We start from the raw sequence: 16,443 nt of genomic DNA, 5'->3' as shown, positions 1-16,443 counted from the left end.
GGGAGTGCAGTGCTCAAGGTGCAAATTAAGGCCTTGCATGTTGTCAAAAGTTCAGATTGGCCAAGGAAAGACCTTGCACAATGAAGGATGTCCAGTCGGAGGCTGGCTTTGGGGGCCATCCTGGAAATATGGTCTGCCCAAGAAAGATTATTGCTGATGTTGAGGCCCAAAAGTCCGAGTGACAACTTCTTCAAGTGGTTTGTTTAGAAAGTAGATGGGAGGGTTTGTCAGATGGTCCTTTCAGAAAGACAGGGTGAGTGTGGGATTTGCTGGGGTTGAAAGACATATTCCAACTGTAAGGAACAGCTTAGTTCAGGTCAGTGTTTTGGGACTGCCACTGGTAACATGTAACTCAGTGCTACCTGCCGCATGGTTGGGTTATCGGCGACTAAACAGACACCCCTCAGTGGCTTTGCTCATGGAGAGGGTGACTGTGACACCCTGCCATGACTAAAAAACAACACCTGACAAAGGACAGATGAGCTCCCTTCGGGAACCAACGGCCCTCCAGTACGGAGATGGTGTCTCCTAAAAACATCCAATAATGGTAGGAAAATGTATTTTTGCGCCTGGCCGAGTTACCCCCTCCAGCACAGTGGTCCTGTGAAGAGGTTTCCATGTTTCAGGACTTGAAGGTTTTGCCAGTTTTTCCTCTTATTCTTTTGCCTTTTAGCCCTTCACATTTAGTGGTTTTCAGCCTTGTTTAGGGCAAACCTCAATAACAAAAAGAAAAAGGCTCCTCATTCTATCAAAGTCTGCAGAGAGGGAAGAGGTTGCCACCTGCCTGTCAGAAGGATGAGAGAATGATATGTCAATGGGTCAAATCATCAGCAAAGAGATGAGCAGGATTTTCCAGGGAATCAAAAATATCATTGATGATGATGAGGAACAAGACGAGGTCCAAGCCACCTTGGGGGCACTCCAGCCTTGCCAGGGAGAGGAGGTGAGAAGATCCTGTTAAGAACTACATGCTGACTATGGGAGTGGAGGAAGTCAGTAGTCCATGAGAGGAGGTGGCCTTAGATGCCATATGCAGAGACTTTGGAGATTAAGGTGCGGTGCCATTAAGGTGCCAGACCGCCCAGACCGTACCAAACGCGCGAGATACGTTCAGAGAGACGACCCTGATCTCAGGTCGGAGAATGAGGGCTACTTTCCATTGTTAGGAGAGTAGAAGCAACATGTCCAAGATAGAATGTCCGGGTCTGAAACCGAATTGCTGATCGGACGTCAGGCTGTTGGAGAAAAGGAAGGATTTGATGTCAACTGCAATGATAGATTACATGACCTGGCTTATAATTAGAAGCAAACTAATAGGCTTGTAGTTAAGCGGACCATTTTTGCACCATGCTTCTATATTTCAGTAAAGTTTGCTAACTTCCAGGCAGACAGAAACTCATCTGCAGAGAGAATGAACGAGTGAAAAGAGCAGATTGAGGATGAACAAGAGCAGTATAGCAGGTTTTTAAGGATACATGCACCGATGCCATTTGAGCCTGTTGCAGCATCAGAGTTTAGGTTTGCCAGAAACCTCTCCACCTTCTCAAGTGAGAAAGACAGTATTCCAGAGAAGTTTGGTAGGAGAGCGTGGGGAAGGTGTGGGAAGTGAGGAGATGGGCATGCATGATTTGAAAGCAAACATAGAATTGAGGCATTTGGCTTTCTCACGAGACGAGTCAGCTGTGGTGCCATTTGAAGTGAGGGAAGGAATGGAGGGGGTGCATAAACTAGAGACAGACTTGACAAGGTTGCGCCAGATCTTTGAAGACCTTGGAGACAGGTTTGACAGTTCAGTCTTGAGGTTGGCCAGATGTCTGACTTGTTTGATGTCTGGCTTTCCCGAGAGTGGACACACACTTGTTCTGGGCTTTGCTTAGGTTGCTTTCGGTCGGATTTGCCTTCCAGGAAGAGAAGGGAAGTTGTTTGAAAGCAACTGCCTCACCATAAGATTCTGTGTACCAGGAGAGAGAGAGAGAGGATGGGTATGATAACTGTAGATGAGATTGTATAAATATGTACATCAGGCAGGCATTAAAACAAGTTTGTGTGGAAGGTTTCCCAGGAAGTATTAATATCAGGAGAGGTGGAAATGAAGCATCAGTCTTGACATGAGAGGGCAGCTTGCTGTCCTTTAGTTGATTTGTCTAATGTCCTGGCACTTCCTGTTTTTCCCATATTGTTTTCACTTTTCTCCCAGTTCGAGTGCTCTTGTCTTTTATTTATCCCGTGAACCCTAATCTTCCTGTCAAAACTAGTAATCCTCACCTCCTTCATACTCCCTGACCTCCGACCCCATTCTGACACATGGACCTCTGATTCGCTCCCACCTGACAGTGGGGTAGTCTGAGTGTAGTAGCAAACTTGTTAAATTAGATGTGACAACAAAATCGTTATACAAAACCAAAAGCACTCTCCATGGAACTTCATGAATTCTTAAGGATATATCAATACTTACTATAATTGAAACGAGAACGACACTCTTCGACATCACGACGTCAACCGATATAACTCTTCCCAAGCTGTCTAGCCTGGGTTCAAATCTGGACTCAGCTACAATCTGTCATCCTGGTGTTTCACAGGCAAGGCGCTTCATCAATGTCTGTGCCGTCACTCAGATGGATGTTAAACTCGGTGTCCTGTCTGCCGGCATTAGTTGGCGGAAGTTAAAGATCCCCCGGTGCCCTTCCTGAAGAGTAGAGGACCTCAGCTCCACTGCAGAGCCCCCTGGGGAAGCTTAGAGCTCTTTCATATGGTCTCCCAATGGAAATTCCTGACTATGCCAGTCAGGTATTGACCTTTGGCCCCAGGCGCCACAGACCATAACTACACCACTGGCTTGCCAGACTACATGTAACAAGGACTATTTCTAGCCACTGTGTATTTGACCTTTGGTGAAAACGTTATGCCCTGCTGGACAGACACACAAACAGGTTTACATGTGGAAGTAACACAAACGACCCCCGACAAAGTCACTTTATGACAGTCCTGGGTTATGTTGACACCCCTGATGTCTAGCTGAAGGTCTTACATGGGGAGTCCCAATTAAAGCTACGATTAAGGAAGTTTTTTGCTTTTATTACCATCCACCGACGCCTCCGTGCAATGTTTAACACACCAACACCTCACTGTTAAACCAAAGAAGCCATTAGAACACAAAGGAGTATGCCGCACATGGCAAGCCGAGCTCAATGCCACACCTGCTCGCTTGTTGACGAGTTCCACCACCGAAGGTGGGAAAAACCCGACTCGGTCAGCACCACGGCTGTCCTGAATGTAGCCTTTCCATCGACCATCTGGGTGCTGCTCCAGAACCTGCACAGGAAGGGTAATTCAAACAGTTTAGTGCGAATGACGGGTGTAACAATTCACAATTCATCATCGGTGACCTTTATTCCCAAAAGATCATGATGTAGTATTTTTAATGGTCTTGTGGATGTGTATCAAGTGGAAAGATTGCACAACCTGGGCATGCAGTAAAAGGATGAGTTTTGCTGAACATGACTTGGCTATTTTACCCATAATGCTGTTCTTCATAAATTTGTGAGACAGAGACAGACAGAAAGAGACAGAGAGACAGAGACAGAGACAGAGACAGAGACAGAGACAGAGACAGAGACAGAGACAGAGACAGAGACAGAGACAGAGAGAGAGAGAGAGAGAGAGAGAGAGAGAGAGAGAGAGAGAGAGAGAGAGAGAGAGAGAGAGAATGATATATATATATATACATACATACATACATACATACATACATATATATATATATATATATATATATATATATACACACACAGACTTGGCATTTAATATGGAATTTTTTTTTTTTCTTGACGGGTTTCCTTTCTGAACTCAGAATATCAATCTGGTGAGTTTCTTTTATGCTTCGGTGATTTCTTTGTTAAAAGAACCATGTCACTGATTGTCTGTCGCAGCAAGAAGTCAATAACAGGATTATATCACAGGTGGCGTGCCAAAATGTACGGACAGGTACATTTGACGATTGGCTTCACAATCGGGTATATAAGGGTTGTTGCGTTCTGTATTAGTGGAAAACAACTGCTGCACGTCTACAAAAGTTATTGCCGCTTCCTCTGGAGATGGTCCGTCAACTCGACAATGCTGTTTGTCATGGAGTGGTGGCTTTACGAAATTCCGGCATGAAACAGTGTGCTATTGCTCGGCAGTATGGCATCACTCAAGGTCAGGTGTCAAAGATCCCGAAACGAAATACTCAGAGGGGTGACCCTCCTCCAATATCGAGGCCAGGACGTCCCCACAGAACCACAAGGAGGGATGATCGCCAGCTGCACCGGTTAGTCCGCAATGGCCGTACCAAGTCAGCTAATCGGCTTACGGCTGAGTGGCAGCAACTGACAAATGTGCCTGTATCCAGAAGGCTAGTCATCCAACGACTGGTTCAAGCAGGCTATCGTGCCAGGCGTACCCTGAGAAAGCCACGCCTGACAAGACAACACCGCCAGCGCCGATTGCAGTGGGCCAGAGAGCACCGTCAATGGCAGCCAGGACACTGGAATCACGTGATCTTCAGTGACGAGTCTTGATCTCTGGTCTATCGTCAAGATGGCCATGTCCGAGTGCGCAGACAAGTGCATGAAGCCTTCAACGAAGATTGTATAGTGCCAAGAGTCCAAGCTGGAGGTGGTGGGGTGACCGTTTTGGCTGCTTTTCATGCAGGGGGAAAAACTCACCTGGTTGTTCTGAATGGAAACCTGAACCAGTTCAAGTACAGGGCCATTCTGGAAGAAACATTGCTTCCATTTGCTCTTGTAGCCTTTCGAGGAAACTTTGTCTTCCAAGATGACAATGCATGGCCTCATCGTGGTCGCATGATCCAACACTTTCTTGCTGACCATGGTGTAGAGCATATGGAGTGGCCTGCCATGTCCCCGGATATGAATCCGATAGAGAACTTGTGGGCAGAATGAACGCATCAAATCGACCAGTTGGACCAGCAGCCGACCTCTGTGCGTGAATTGCAGCAGGCTGTTGTCACTGCATGGCAAGCGATTCCTGTCCAAACCTTGGCAAATCTCATAAACAGCATCCCTCAACGTGTACGTGCTCTCCTGAATGCTCGTGGGGGTTACACGACGTACTGAACTGTAATTTTACTATCCGTAATCCCAGTTGTAATTTAACTTTTGTTTTTGTTAAAAAAAATTTTGGCTAATGTGCAAAATAAAGAAATACTTCTGGAAAACGTACAGAAGTTTAACACAGTACTGTCCGTGAATTGAGTTCAATATCAGTTTACATCACTTTCAAGGATCAATTTATTTGCTTCGAAATGTCAAATGTGGTTTTCGTTTCTTTTAAAGGTCACATTAACAAAATCTAGAATAATTTCAACATAATTCCAATGAACTTTTGGTTCTAAGTCATCTTGAAAAGTAAGTTCACCCCCACAAAAAAAATATTCCATATTAAATGCCAAGTCCGTATATATATATATATATATATATATATATATATATATATATATATATATATATATATATATATATATACATATATATATATATATATATACATATATATATATATATACATACATGTTGTTTCCATAAGGAAATGCTCCAGACAGGCTCAGTAACCAATGGAGCATTACGTGTTGATGATGCAAAGGTGACGCTGAACATGACGAAAAACAGATCACAAGCATGGCATTCCTCATGGCACGATTGGCAAATGAGTGCTCAAAACCAATGCGGTGGCACACAATGTACTGCTAGAGCCCATCGACATACAGTCATCCAAGTTTGGGTGTCAATAATTTTGTCAATGCCATTTCTTTTTATTTTCTGATTTAAAATGATATATTAAGTTCCGAATCAAAAACAAAGGTTCTGTAATATTAACAGTGAAATAAAGAATTGTGGATACCAAATACTTTTGTCAATTTCAACTTATTTGTTCAGAGAAAATCGAGTTATTTGAAAAAAGTGCAAGAGTGCCAATATTTTTGGCCACCACTGTATTATGTACACAAAATGGCAGGTTTTTCTTTACTTTCACATCATTTGCATTTTCATTACCTTCCCTCTTCTTGCAAACTTTTTCCCATATATTTCCTTCTCCCATCCTTTTTTGCTCTCCTCATTATACTTTCTTTCCATTCCTGTTTTTAATCACTCTCCTTCCTTCGTGTGTGTGATTTGTAGAGAGCCTCTTGCACCATGCTGGGTTTGGAAGTTCCAAGCCATGAGAGGATGAAACTTTAGGTTGTTTTTAACTTTCCTTAAAACGATGTCACATTGAACAGTTTCGACGAAAACCGACCAGACTATAACAACATAAAACTTCCCTGGGATGAGCACCATTCCTATCAATGGAATTCCCTTTTGTAGCTCAAATGTTTAGCCTGATCCAGGGACATCTTTTCAAAGTGGATTCATATTCGATTTCGACTAATCTCTCGAGTCCCTTTCTAAAGCCTAGGTCACACATAGGCGGATATTTTGGCGACTGCCGGTGATCAAGATTTTTCGGCGACTACTGGCGATTTCGGGCGGTCAAATATGGTCAGGTGGCAGTATGGCGACTGCAGGCGGCCACATTGCGACTGCATTGCGACGACGCCCCGAGTGGGATGGCGACTGTCGAAGATCGACGACGACTGCATTGCGGATGCACGGCGGCAGCGTGGCGACAGTCTGGCGGCTAGATTACGACCGATGGCGGATCGCGGCGACTGCATTGGGGCCGGGTGGCGGTTTACTCCGACATCGCGAAGACTGCAATAAGACCGCCGGCGATTGGAGACGATTCACACAACTTTTTAAATCTTTATTTCTCTATTTTACATTTCAATGATGTATGACATGAAGCATAAAGATGTTTGATGTACAATTTATAAAGTTAATAAAGATGTATCATTGTAATGTAATAATCAAACTTTTCTGCAGGGAGAGAGAATGGAAATAAAGTCCAACAAATTATTTCCACTGGTCCCAAGTCCCATAAATAAAGTTTCCAAAGGACCAAAGTCCCAAAAATAAAGTTCCCAAAAGTCCCAAGTCCAAACAATAAAGCCATATCCTTGTCGGCACCACAGGACCTCACTCCACGGAGACCCTCACACCATCCTGTCTTGCCATGGAATCGTGGTATGTCGTAATGCAGTCGCCAGGCAGTCGTATCTCTGTCGCCAATGGCCGTAACTCGGCCGCCACTAGTCCTACTGCTGTCGTCGTCAGTCTCCCATAGCCGCAGGGGAGACGTGACAGTTCTTCTGTACTCGATATGCAGCCGCAACAGTGTCGGCCCGTAGTCGGGAAGATGCCGCAGGAAGGCCGTATGGCATTCGCATCTCTGCCGTGCTAGCTGGTGGGGCGATTGCGGAAGACTATGAGTGACTGGGTTGCGGCCGCTTTACGGTGTTATTACGGATACCGACGACAGCATGGCGGTTCCATCACGACAGCATGGCGGATTTTTTTTCGAGTGCGACTGAGCGAGCCGTTTTTAAACATTTAAAAAAATATTTGGCCCCTTTGCGGCTCTTGCCGACTGCAGCCGACCTGGGGAGGATAACCACGACTACAGGTGACCGTCCATTACGGTTTCATTACGATTGTCGGCGGGTGGCGGCGATTTTTTCAGTCGCCAGTAGTCGCCGACAAATCCGCCTACGTGTGACCTAGGCTTTTATCTCACAAAATCCTTTCCATGGCGATCACCGGTAGATGTCGTTGAAGTCCTTGCCTTTCTTGCCTAATATTAGCTCTTCCATGAGCTTCCAATTATGTGAACAAAAATAACCCCCAGCACATTTGTTGTTGCTTCTTCATCCGCGGTGATGCTTGAAACTGAAAAACCTTCAATACTCCTAACAAACCCCACAACATTAAAGACATTTCAACTCTGAAAATGGGGCTGACAGGCTCACCAAAAGAGGTATACGCACACTCACATCTGAGCTGTCTAGCCTGGGTTCGAATCTCGAACCAGCTATAAACTGTCATCCTGGTGCTTCACAGGCAAGGTGATTCTTCAATGTGTGTCCCGTCCTCTGGATGGATGTCAAACGAGGTGTCACATCTGCCAGCATTTGTTGGATGGACGCTAAGGATCCCACGGTGTCCTACATGAAGAGTACGTCAGCTAATACCGACGCCATGAATGAATACATTTCAAATTCCTGCCCTATCCAGCAGTGATTGGATCGGCGGAATAGCCACGCCCTCCTCGGCTAATGATGCTCCCACGCAACCTTGTGCTGTATTGTGAAAAAACATGAAAAAAAACATGAAAAACACATAAGGTATTGGCAAGGAGTTCAGCAACAACATGGAAAGGTAGCATGTGGGTTGCAAATTAACCTTAAAAATTAAAAATTTGAAAAAAAAACAACAAAAAAAACCCCCAAAAAAACCTTGTTTCTAAGCCATGACACCTTTACATGGATATTAATTTGCAATTAATTTGCTTGCATCAGTGGCACACTTGTCACCACCCGCGTACAACGAGGTGCGTTTAACCGGAAGGCTCATGAGCGGGTCATCAATGAGGCCTGCAGCCTGACATGTTATTTTACACTGCACCTCGACATTTGCGATGCGCCATAATCATCAATTTCAAACTGGCTGAAAAAAAAATCCATTTATTATCAGATTCCAAAGCCCCCTCCCAATGATTCATCCGTGTGTGTCACCGGGTGTGTGTGTGGCCTGCATTTTAATAACTGTCCCTAGTCGTGCTGGTGAAATGCTCGGAGGTTTTTTAAATGCCTACTTCATTAGACGTCATGAGCCCTACCATAAAACCATAAAACGAAAGCCGTATCCATCTTCGGTGCATAAGTTGTGTCGGACCGCATGATATTACAGGCAGAGTGGCTTTTTCAGGTTTTTATTAGAGTAAGCAGCAGGTGGAAAAGACCAAAGGGAATGGAAAATTACTATTGATTTTAATTTAATTCGTGAGAATAAGGGAGCAACCAAAAAAAAGTACAATTTGCATTTTAAACTTTTGAAAAAGATCTGTTTTTTTTTTTAACTACAGTCCCCAATATATATATATATATATATATATATATATATATATATATATATATATATATATATATATACATATATATATATATACATATATATATATATACATATATATATACATAAATATATACATAAATATATACATAAATATATACATAAATATATACATAAATATATACATAAATATATACATAAATATATACATAAATATATACATAAATATATACATAAATATATACATAAATATATACATAAATATATGTGTGTGTGTGTGTGTGTGTGTGTGTGTGTGTGTGTGTGTGTGTGTATACTTGTGGGATATGCTTAGATATTGTGTAGATACAGTAACAACAAAATTAGATACAGTGACACACCGTGCTTCGTACATAGGTACATAATAAATAGAAGCTTTATGATTATAGGCAAGCATCACCGATCTGCTGCCAGATATCAATTTAGGTTTATTAATTTTTTCATTTTAAAGACGCATTTACAGTTTTTACGTGAAGTTTCATCGAGATATTTATTTCACAGTTTACAGTTCTATAAATTACAATTTTCAAATGCTAGATATTGATTGAGGTTTTTTTTTTGTTGTTGTTACGTATGCGTTTACGGTTTTTAACGTAAATTTTCATTTACGGACGCTTTCCAACGGTTCTGTGATTTTTCCTTGTGTACCGGCTTCGATGTCCGCCGGCACGCCAAATTTCAGCTTTCTATGTCACCTGTAAGGTACCGAACATTAATATCAGTCAGTCAGTGGTTAGAAAGAGCTTTATATATTAGATATCTTTCTTCTGTCTTCTACCGACTCCTCTCCGGCCTTGCTCCCCCAGCTCTCTCTGTGCTCTGTCCCCCAAGTGTTCCTGCAGGTCGCACAAGATGTGCCGGCCGCCCTCTGATGGTTAAACTGCCGAAATCTCGGCTCTCTGCTCGCCTTCACTCTTTCATTCCTCTTTTCTCCCGCCTCTGGAACAAACTCCCACACTCGCTTCAATCACACTCCTCCCTCCAGGTCACACTCCTCGATGTGCTGTTTTTGTCTTTCCCTCGCGGTCCCCATGTACTGTCTTTCCCTCGCGGTCCCCATGTACTGTCTTTGTCTTTCCATCGCGGTCCCCATCTGCTGTCTTTGTCTTTCCCTCGCGGTCCCCATGTACTGTCTTTGTCTTTCCCTCGCGGTCCCCATGTGCTGTTTTTGTCTTTCCCTCGCGGTCCCCATGTACTGTCTTTCCCTCGCAGTCCCCATGTACTGTCTTTCCCTCGCGGTCCCCATGTACTGTCTTTGTCTTTCCCTCGCGGTCCCCATGTGCTGTTTTTGTCTTTCCCTCGCGGTCCCCATGTGCTGTTTTTGTCTTTCCCTCGCGGTCCCCATGTACTGTCTTTGTCTTTCCCTCGCGGTCCCTATGTGCTGTCTTTGTCTTTCCCTCGCGGTCCCCATGTACTGTCTTTGTCTTTCCCTCGCGGTCCCCATGTGCTGTTTTTGTCTTTCCCTCGCGGTCCCCATGTACTGTCTTTGTCTTTCCCTCGCGGTCCCTATGTGCTGTCTTTGTCTTTCCCTCGCGGTCCCCATGTGCTGTTTTTGTCTTTCCCTCGCGGTCCCCATGTACTGTCTTTGTCTTTCCCTCGCGGTTGTCAGCTCTTTCACGAGCCTCGATTCAGTATAGAAAAAAAAGAAAAAGAAAAAAAAAGGTCTTTGGAACAGCTGTTCACCACCATCTCTTGTCTTCCCCCATCCAAGGCCTTGATCTTTTCTACCCCCACTAATTCACCCCAGATCCACCTTGTTTGAAATTCCAACTTCTTTCCTGGAAGTCCTGGCAGTGTCCATATGTTTTATACCTCTCCCACCCCCCCCCCCCTTTCCATGCCTCCCCCCCGGAGCCCTCTCCCTCCGACAGATCTCTCGATGTCTCCATGTCTCTCGGTCCCTGCTCTCAAATGTTGTGTTTGTGTCCTTCCCCCTCTCTCCCCATCTTGTCTATCGCTCCCGATGTTATTTGTTTTATGTGTCTGTTTGTCTTTCTGTGTGATTAATGTTCGCTCTTTCACGAGCCTCGATGTTGTATACAAAAAAAAAAAAATCTGTATGTAAATCACGTACACGTACAATCGTACATGACAAGAATATAAGGAGACATGAGTGTACTTGTACTTCACCTTGAATCATGGGGGGCATCAAAATGTTCTTGGAATGAGATACAATAGTCCAAAACAAGTTCACTTTAGGTATTTTTTAATGGAGTCTCCGATGACTTCAATGCACTCGCTCAATTTGTCCTTCAAACTGTCCATGCCAGTAATATATGGTTTCAGATTGTTCCTTTAGCCACGTCTCAGTTGCTTAAGTCAATTCCTCTTCGGCAGTGAATTGGCGGCCACACAGGTGAGACTTCAAATGTCACAATGGCGGTAGGGGGCGGACAGCTCAGTGCTGTGCCTCCTTACATGTCTATCTGGTCATTTTGATCTTGTGCACTTTGCTTTTGGCCTATCCATTCGACCATTTACGCTCGCAGCTATTTGTTGTTCTTTCCTCACATCATCTTTTAAAGCCTGGTGTTGGCTTAATGGTCAAGGTGGCTGCCTTAAGATCTTAGGGTCTTGAGTTTGAGCCATTTCCGTGCTGTTGACTCATCCTGTCAACCTTCCAAGGTCGGAAAAATGAGTACCAGCTAATTGGAAACATGGGCACTGCATCAGCAGCGCAGCCGCGTTCCCAGCAATGATGCAACCAGCAGTTGTCCCAATCGTGATGTCAGCATTTGTCCTGCGGACCTTGGGATCCCAAAAACAAACTTGTTTTGCACCGATTGCTGGATCTGGGTGCTTAACCCCCCTTGTGCCAACATGCTCCCCCACAATCTCCTGCATGTCCATGTCCAACTGATGTCACCCATGTTCTTCCGAACCCAATCGTTCCCTCGCCTGGCACCTTATCCCTCTCCAAATTTGCTGCGGAATCTCCACGTTATCCCACCCTGCCAACTCTGCCTCCTTCCCTGTACATTAACTGTATGGTCCTCCAACATCCAAGGCCCAATTCTAATCTGACGGATCTCCCAATCCAGGCTGCTCCTGCTAAACATTAAATTATTTGCTTAACAGAATAGTTTCTCCACCATGATGTCCCCCAATTCCTCTGAATCTCTCCTCAACTATTGTTTCCTCTGTTTCAACAAGCCTGTACCCTGTCCCAGTGGCAGAGTTATAGTTTACATCAACATCTCCATTTTCACTGTCAGTGTGCTCCTCTCACGCTTCCCAAACTCGTAGGAGTCATCAACATCAACTTCATCAACAGCCACCAATCCCAACTCTCTCTTCCTCATATGTGGCTATTTAAACTGTCACCATACCAATTGGCGAGGAGTCGGTAACTCTTCAATTGTCCACAACACTGCAGCAATGAACATACGTGAGTCCATGTGCCTGACTTAATCTGTGAACTTCCGATCCAGATTTCTGCCAAATGCAAATCCATCCTTCTGGACCCAGTAATGATCAACTTTCCTTCTCTTCATGGAAGGAAAATATGAACCACTACACAATCTCGGGTCATTTGACAATGCCGGCAACACGTACCTGTGAACTCACAAGAGAGACACAAAACATCTGGTCAACGTCAAGGTTGAACTCTCGAACCCGACACCTCCTCCAAAGTCCAGGTAGTGTCTTGTCAAATATGTTGTAGTGAAATTATACCAAGGTGAACCCAGGGGTGCTCGCTACGGAAGGGGGCGTCTATAAGACCCGGGACAACCGGGGCGCGCAGACACTTCAGCGGAACTCACTGTGACATTATCCAGTAGTTTGAATGGTATGTACGCCCCAAATGCTGCGCTGACAATGCGCTGCGCTAACCATTGTTATATTGAATCAACCATTGCTGCTCATGAAATGCTCTGATTTAATGCCTGTTGCATGCATGTATTCTTACAGGATGTACTACAGATCTAAATGATATTAAAACCTACCCAGAGGTCAAGTCGTGTCTGAGCTTGATTTTCACGACATTTAATATCATTTAGATCGCCGGAATGGCTGACCACAAGATGATCGTGGTACCGATTCTCGGAGCCGACCCTCAAGCTGAGGGATCTGCATCGGAGTTTGCTCATTGGCTCAACACGCTGCAGAATTACTTTGCGGCTCACGAGACAGAGCCCACCGCTGCGATAAAGCTGTCCGTGTTATGGTCCAAGGTCCATCACACTGTTTTCAAGAACATTTCTCGATTTGGGACGTACGCTACGGCCCTAGCCGAGCTGAAGCGCCTCTACGTAAAGACACGGAGCGCTGTGCACGGCCGGCATCAACTCTCTCAGCGGCGACAGCAACCGTCTGAATCGATCGATCGCTTCGCGCAGGAGTTGCGCTACCTATTGGCAGACTGCGTGCAGGACGTCCGGACCCACGAGCAAGTGCAGGACGATTTGCTCCGAGATTCATTCATCTCCGGAATTAGTTCTGGAGTCTTGCGGCTCCGTCTCTTGGAGGTCGCGGAGCTGACATTTACAGAAGCACTACGGCTGGCACACGTATACACAGATGCCCGAGAACAATTGACCGCATATGATCACCCACGAGTCGTGGCGGGGACCTCGCAACTCGCGCGACCTGAGAGGGCTACTGCCGAGGATACGGAGGAGGACCCGACCACCACGACGGCCGAGTCTCTGGGAGCTCCGGAAGCGGACTCCGCTTCCGGCCTCACTGCTGCCGCCGCTGCCCGGCCACGGCCTGCCCGGTATGCAAAATGTTATTTTTGTGGAAATCGGCAGCATCCTCGCTCTGAATGCCCGGCCCGAGAGGCGACATGTCACTTGTGCTCCACCAAGGGTCATTTTGCAAAGGTCTGCAGAAAGGCCGCACGGGGCACGCATTCCCGAGCGACCTTGAATGGGCTCATCGCGGAGCCAACGGATCGAGCACCGGACGGGGCGCCTCGCTCGGCTTTGAAGAGCCGCTCTCCTCCTCGCGGGCCTCTGGCTACCCGCCCGACCTTGGTGAGATACATCGGGCCGCCGAAACAAATGGCGCGAACGCGACCGGTCACAGCGCGTCCGACCTTGACTGGCGTTCGAACGCCTACTTCAAACAAGCGACATGCTCCTGCTTTGGAAATTCCTCTCGAAGTGCGGCAAACGCAGCACGTGACACGAGCCCCATCTGACGGCAGCTTTTGCGAATTACATGCACCCACTTTGGCATGTGAATCTGCAGACGGCAGAAATCTTTCTCACGTGACTCGAGCCCCACCTGACGGCAGCTTTTATGAATTACATGCACCCACTTTGGCATATGACTCTGCAGACGGCAGAGACCTTTCTCACGTGGCTCGAGCGCCATCTGGCGGCTGCTCTTACGACCAACCCACACCCACTCTGGCAAATGACTCTGCAGACGGCAGAGACCTTTCTCACGTGGCTCGAGCGCCATCTGGCGGCTGCTCTTACGACCAACCCACACCCACTCTGGCAAATGAAACTGCTGATGAGCCAACTGACTTCAATGCTCCTGCTGAGGCCCAACCTGCCGACGCTGCCCGAAGGATTGCAGCCGGCGTGGGATCCACCCGCGAGGCGCGATCTTCTCGCCCGGCCGGAACTATACCTGCCGGGTCTGCCGGCCTAGCGCAGGCCTTCATTCCGCTCACGGTCGCGGGCGTTTTTGCGCAAGCTTTGATTGATACGGGGTCCACGGATAGTTTTATTGATCAGCGACTCGTGCATCAACATGGGTGGCCGGTTCTCGGGACAACCCGCCGGATCTTCATGGCCTCTCAGGGACTTCGGTTGAGCACAAAAGGGGCGTGTCGATTGAAACTTGTGATAAACGGACGCACGTTCCCGGACGTGTATCTCATGGTATTACCGGCCTTATGCGCTGACGTTCTGTTAGGACTTGATTTCCTTAAGCGGCATGGACGTTTGGAAATAGACTTCGGAGGGCCGGACACGCTCGCTGTGTGCGCCCTCGCTCAAATGGACATGGAGCCACTCTCACTGTTCCCCAACCTGACCACTGATTGTACCCCTGTAGCCGTCAAATCGCGGCGCTACTCTCGCGCGGACGCGCAATTCATTGCGGAAGAAACGGCCCTGCTCTTGAAGGACGGTATCATAGAACACAGTAGGTCACCGTGGCGGGCCCAAGTCTTAGTGGTGCGGAGTGAGGCCCACCGCCGGCGTATGGTAATCGACTATTCGCAGACGATTAATCGTTTTACACAGCTGGATGCCTACTCCTTACCGGGGATGGACGCCCTGGTATGCCAGGTGGCCCTGTATTCCGTTTATAGCACTCTCGATCTGCGTAGTGCGTATCATCAAGTCCCCATCTCTAGGGCTGATCGCATCTTTACAGCCTTTGAATCGGGTCAGCGGTTGTACCAGTTCACGAGACTTCCCTTTGGGGTAACGAACGGCGTCGCTTGTTTTCAGAGAGCTATGGATGACCTCGTTGCGAAGGAGAATTTGACCGATGTCTTTGTCTATCTGGACAATCTTACGGTTTGTGGGTATGACCAGGAGCATCACGACGCTAATCTGAAACGCTTCCTCGAGGTCGCGCGGAAATATCGCTTAACCATGAATGCGGCGAAGTGTCAATACTCTCTACGCACGGTAGACCTTTTGGGGTACACCGTGACCCATGGCTCCATCTCTCCGGATAAGGAGCGTCTGCGCCCTTTGCTCGATATGGCTCCGCCTAGCGATCGGGCTTCGCTGAAACGCGCTCTAGGGCTGTTCGCCCACTACTCAAAGTGGGTGCAAAATTTCTCCGCAAAGCTCCGCCCCCTCGTGGCCTGCGACACTTTCCCCATGGGCCCGGCCGCCCTGGCGGCCTTCGAGGGCCTTAAAGTCGACATTGCTGGCGCCGCTGTCGCGACGATTGACGAGAGTGCCTCTTTCGTTTTGGAGAGTGATGCCTCGGATCATGCGATAGCGGCGACTCTCTCCCAAGGAGGCCGCCCTGTGGCTTTCTTCTCGCGGACTCTCACCTCCGCTGAGCGGCGGCATTCGTCTGTCGAAAAGGAAGCGTACGCGATCGTCGAATCAATTCGGCGATGGCGTCCGTATCTGCTTGGGCGGAGTTTCCAAATCATCACGGACCAACAGAGTGTTGCGTTTATGTACGACACCTTACATGCTCAGCGCATTAAGAATGAGAAAATCACCCGTTGGCGTATCGAACTCGCCGACTTCTGCTACACCATCAAATACCGCCCGGGGAAGGATAACCTGGTCGCTGACGCCTTATCGAGGCCGGCCACTTGCGCGGGGGTTGTAACTTTGGAGGGGCTGCGCACTTTGCACAGCACTATGTGTCATCCCGGGGTAACGCGCTTCGCGCATTTTGTGCGCGCGGGCAATCTGCCGTACTCGATGGAGGACATCCGCCGCATCTGCCGTGATTGCGC

General features: G+C 47.1%; 1 protein-coding gene across 2 annotated transcripts in view; it reads right to left on the bottom strand.

The window, feature by feature from the left end:
- Positions 1 to 16,443, bottom strand: part of LOC137426860 (caskin-1) — a 313,044-nt gene that overhangs the window by 73,872 nt on the left and 222,729 nt on the right. For both annotated transcript variants that reach the window (XM_068115825.2, XM_078778949.1), the window contains exon 10: positions 3,198 to 3,312. In XM_068115825.2, coding sequence (XP_067971926.2) covers positions 3,198 to 3,312 — 115 coding nt within the window. The remainder of the gene's footprint in view (positions 1 to 3,197; positions 3,313 to 16,443) is intronic.

This window comes from Myxine glutinosa, chromosome 5, assembly GCF_964187855.1.
Source record: "Myxine glutinosa chromosome 5, kmMyxGlut1.1, whole genome shotgun sequence".
NCBI lineage: Eukaryota > Metazoa > Chordata > Myxini > Myxiniformes > Myxinidae > Myxine > Myxine glutinosa.
This window is presented reverse-complemented; position numbering and strand designations above follow the sequence as displayed.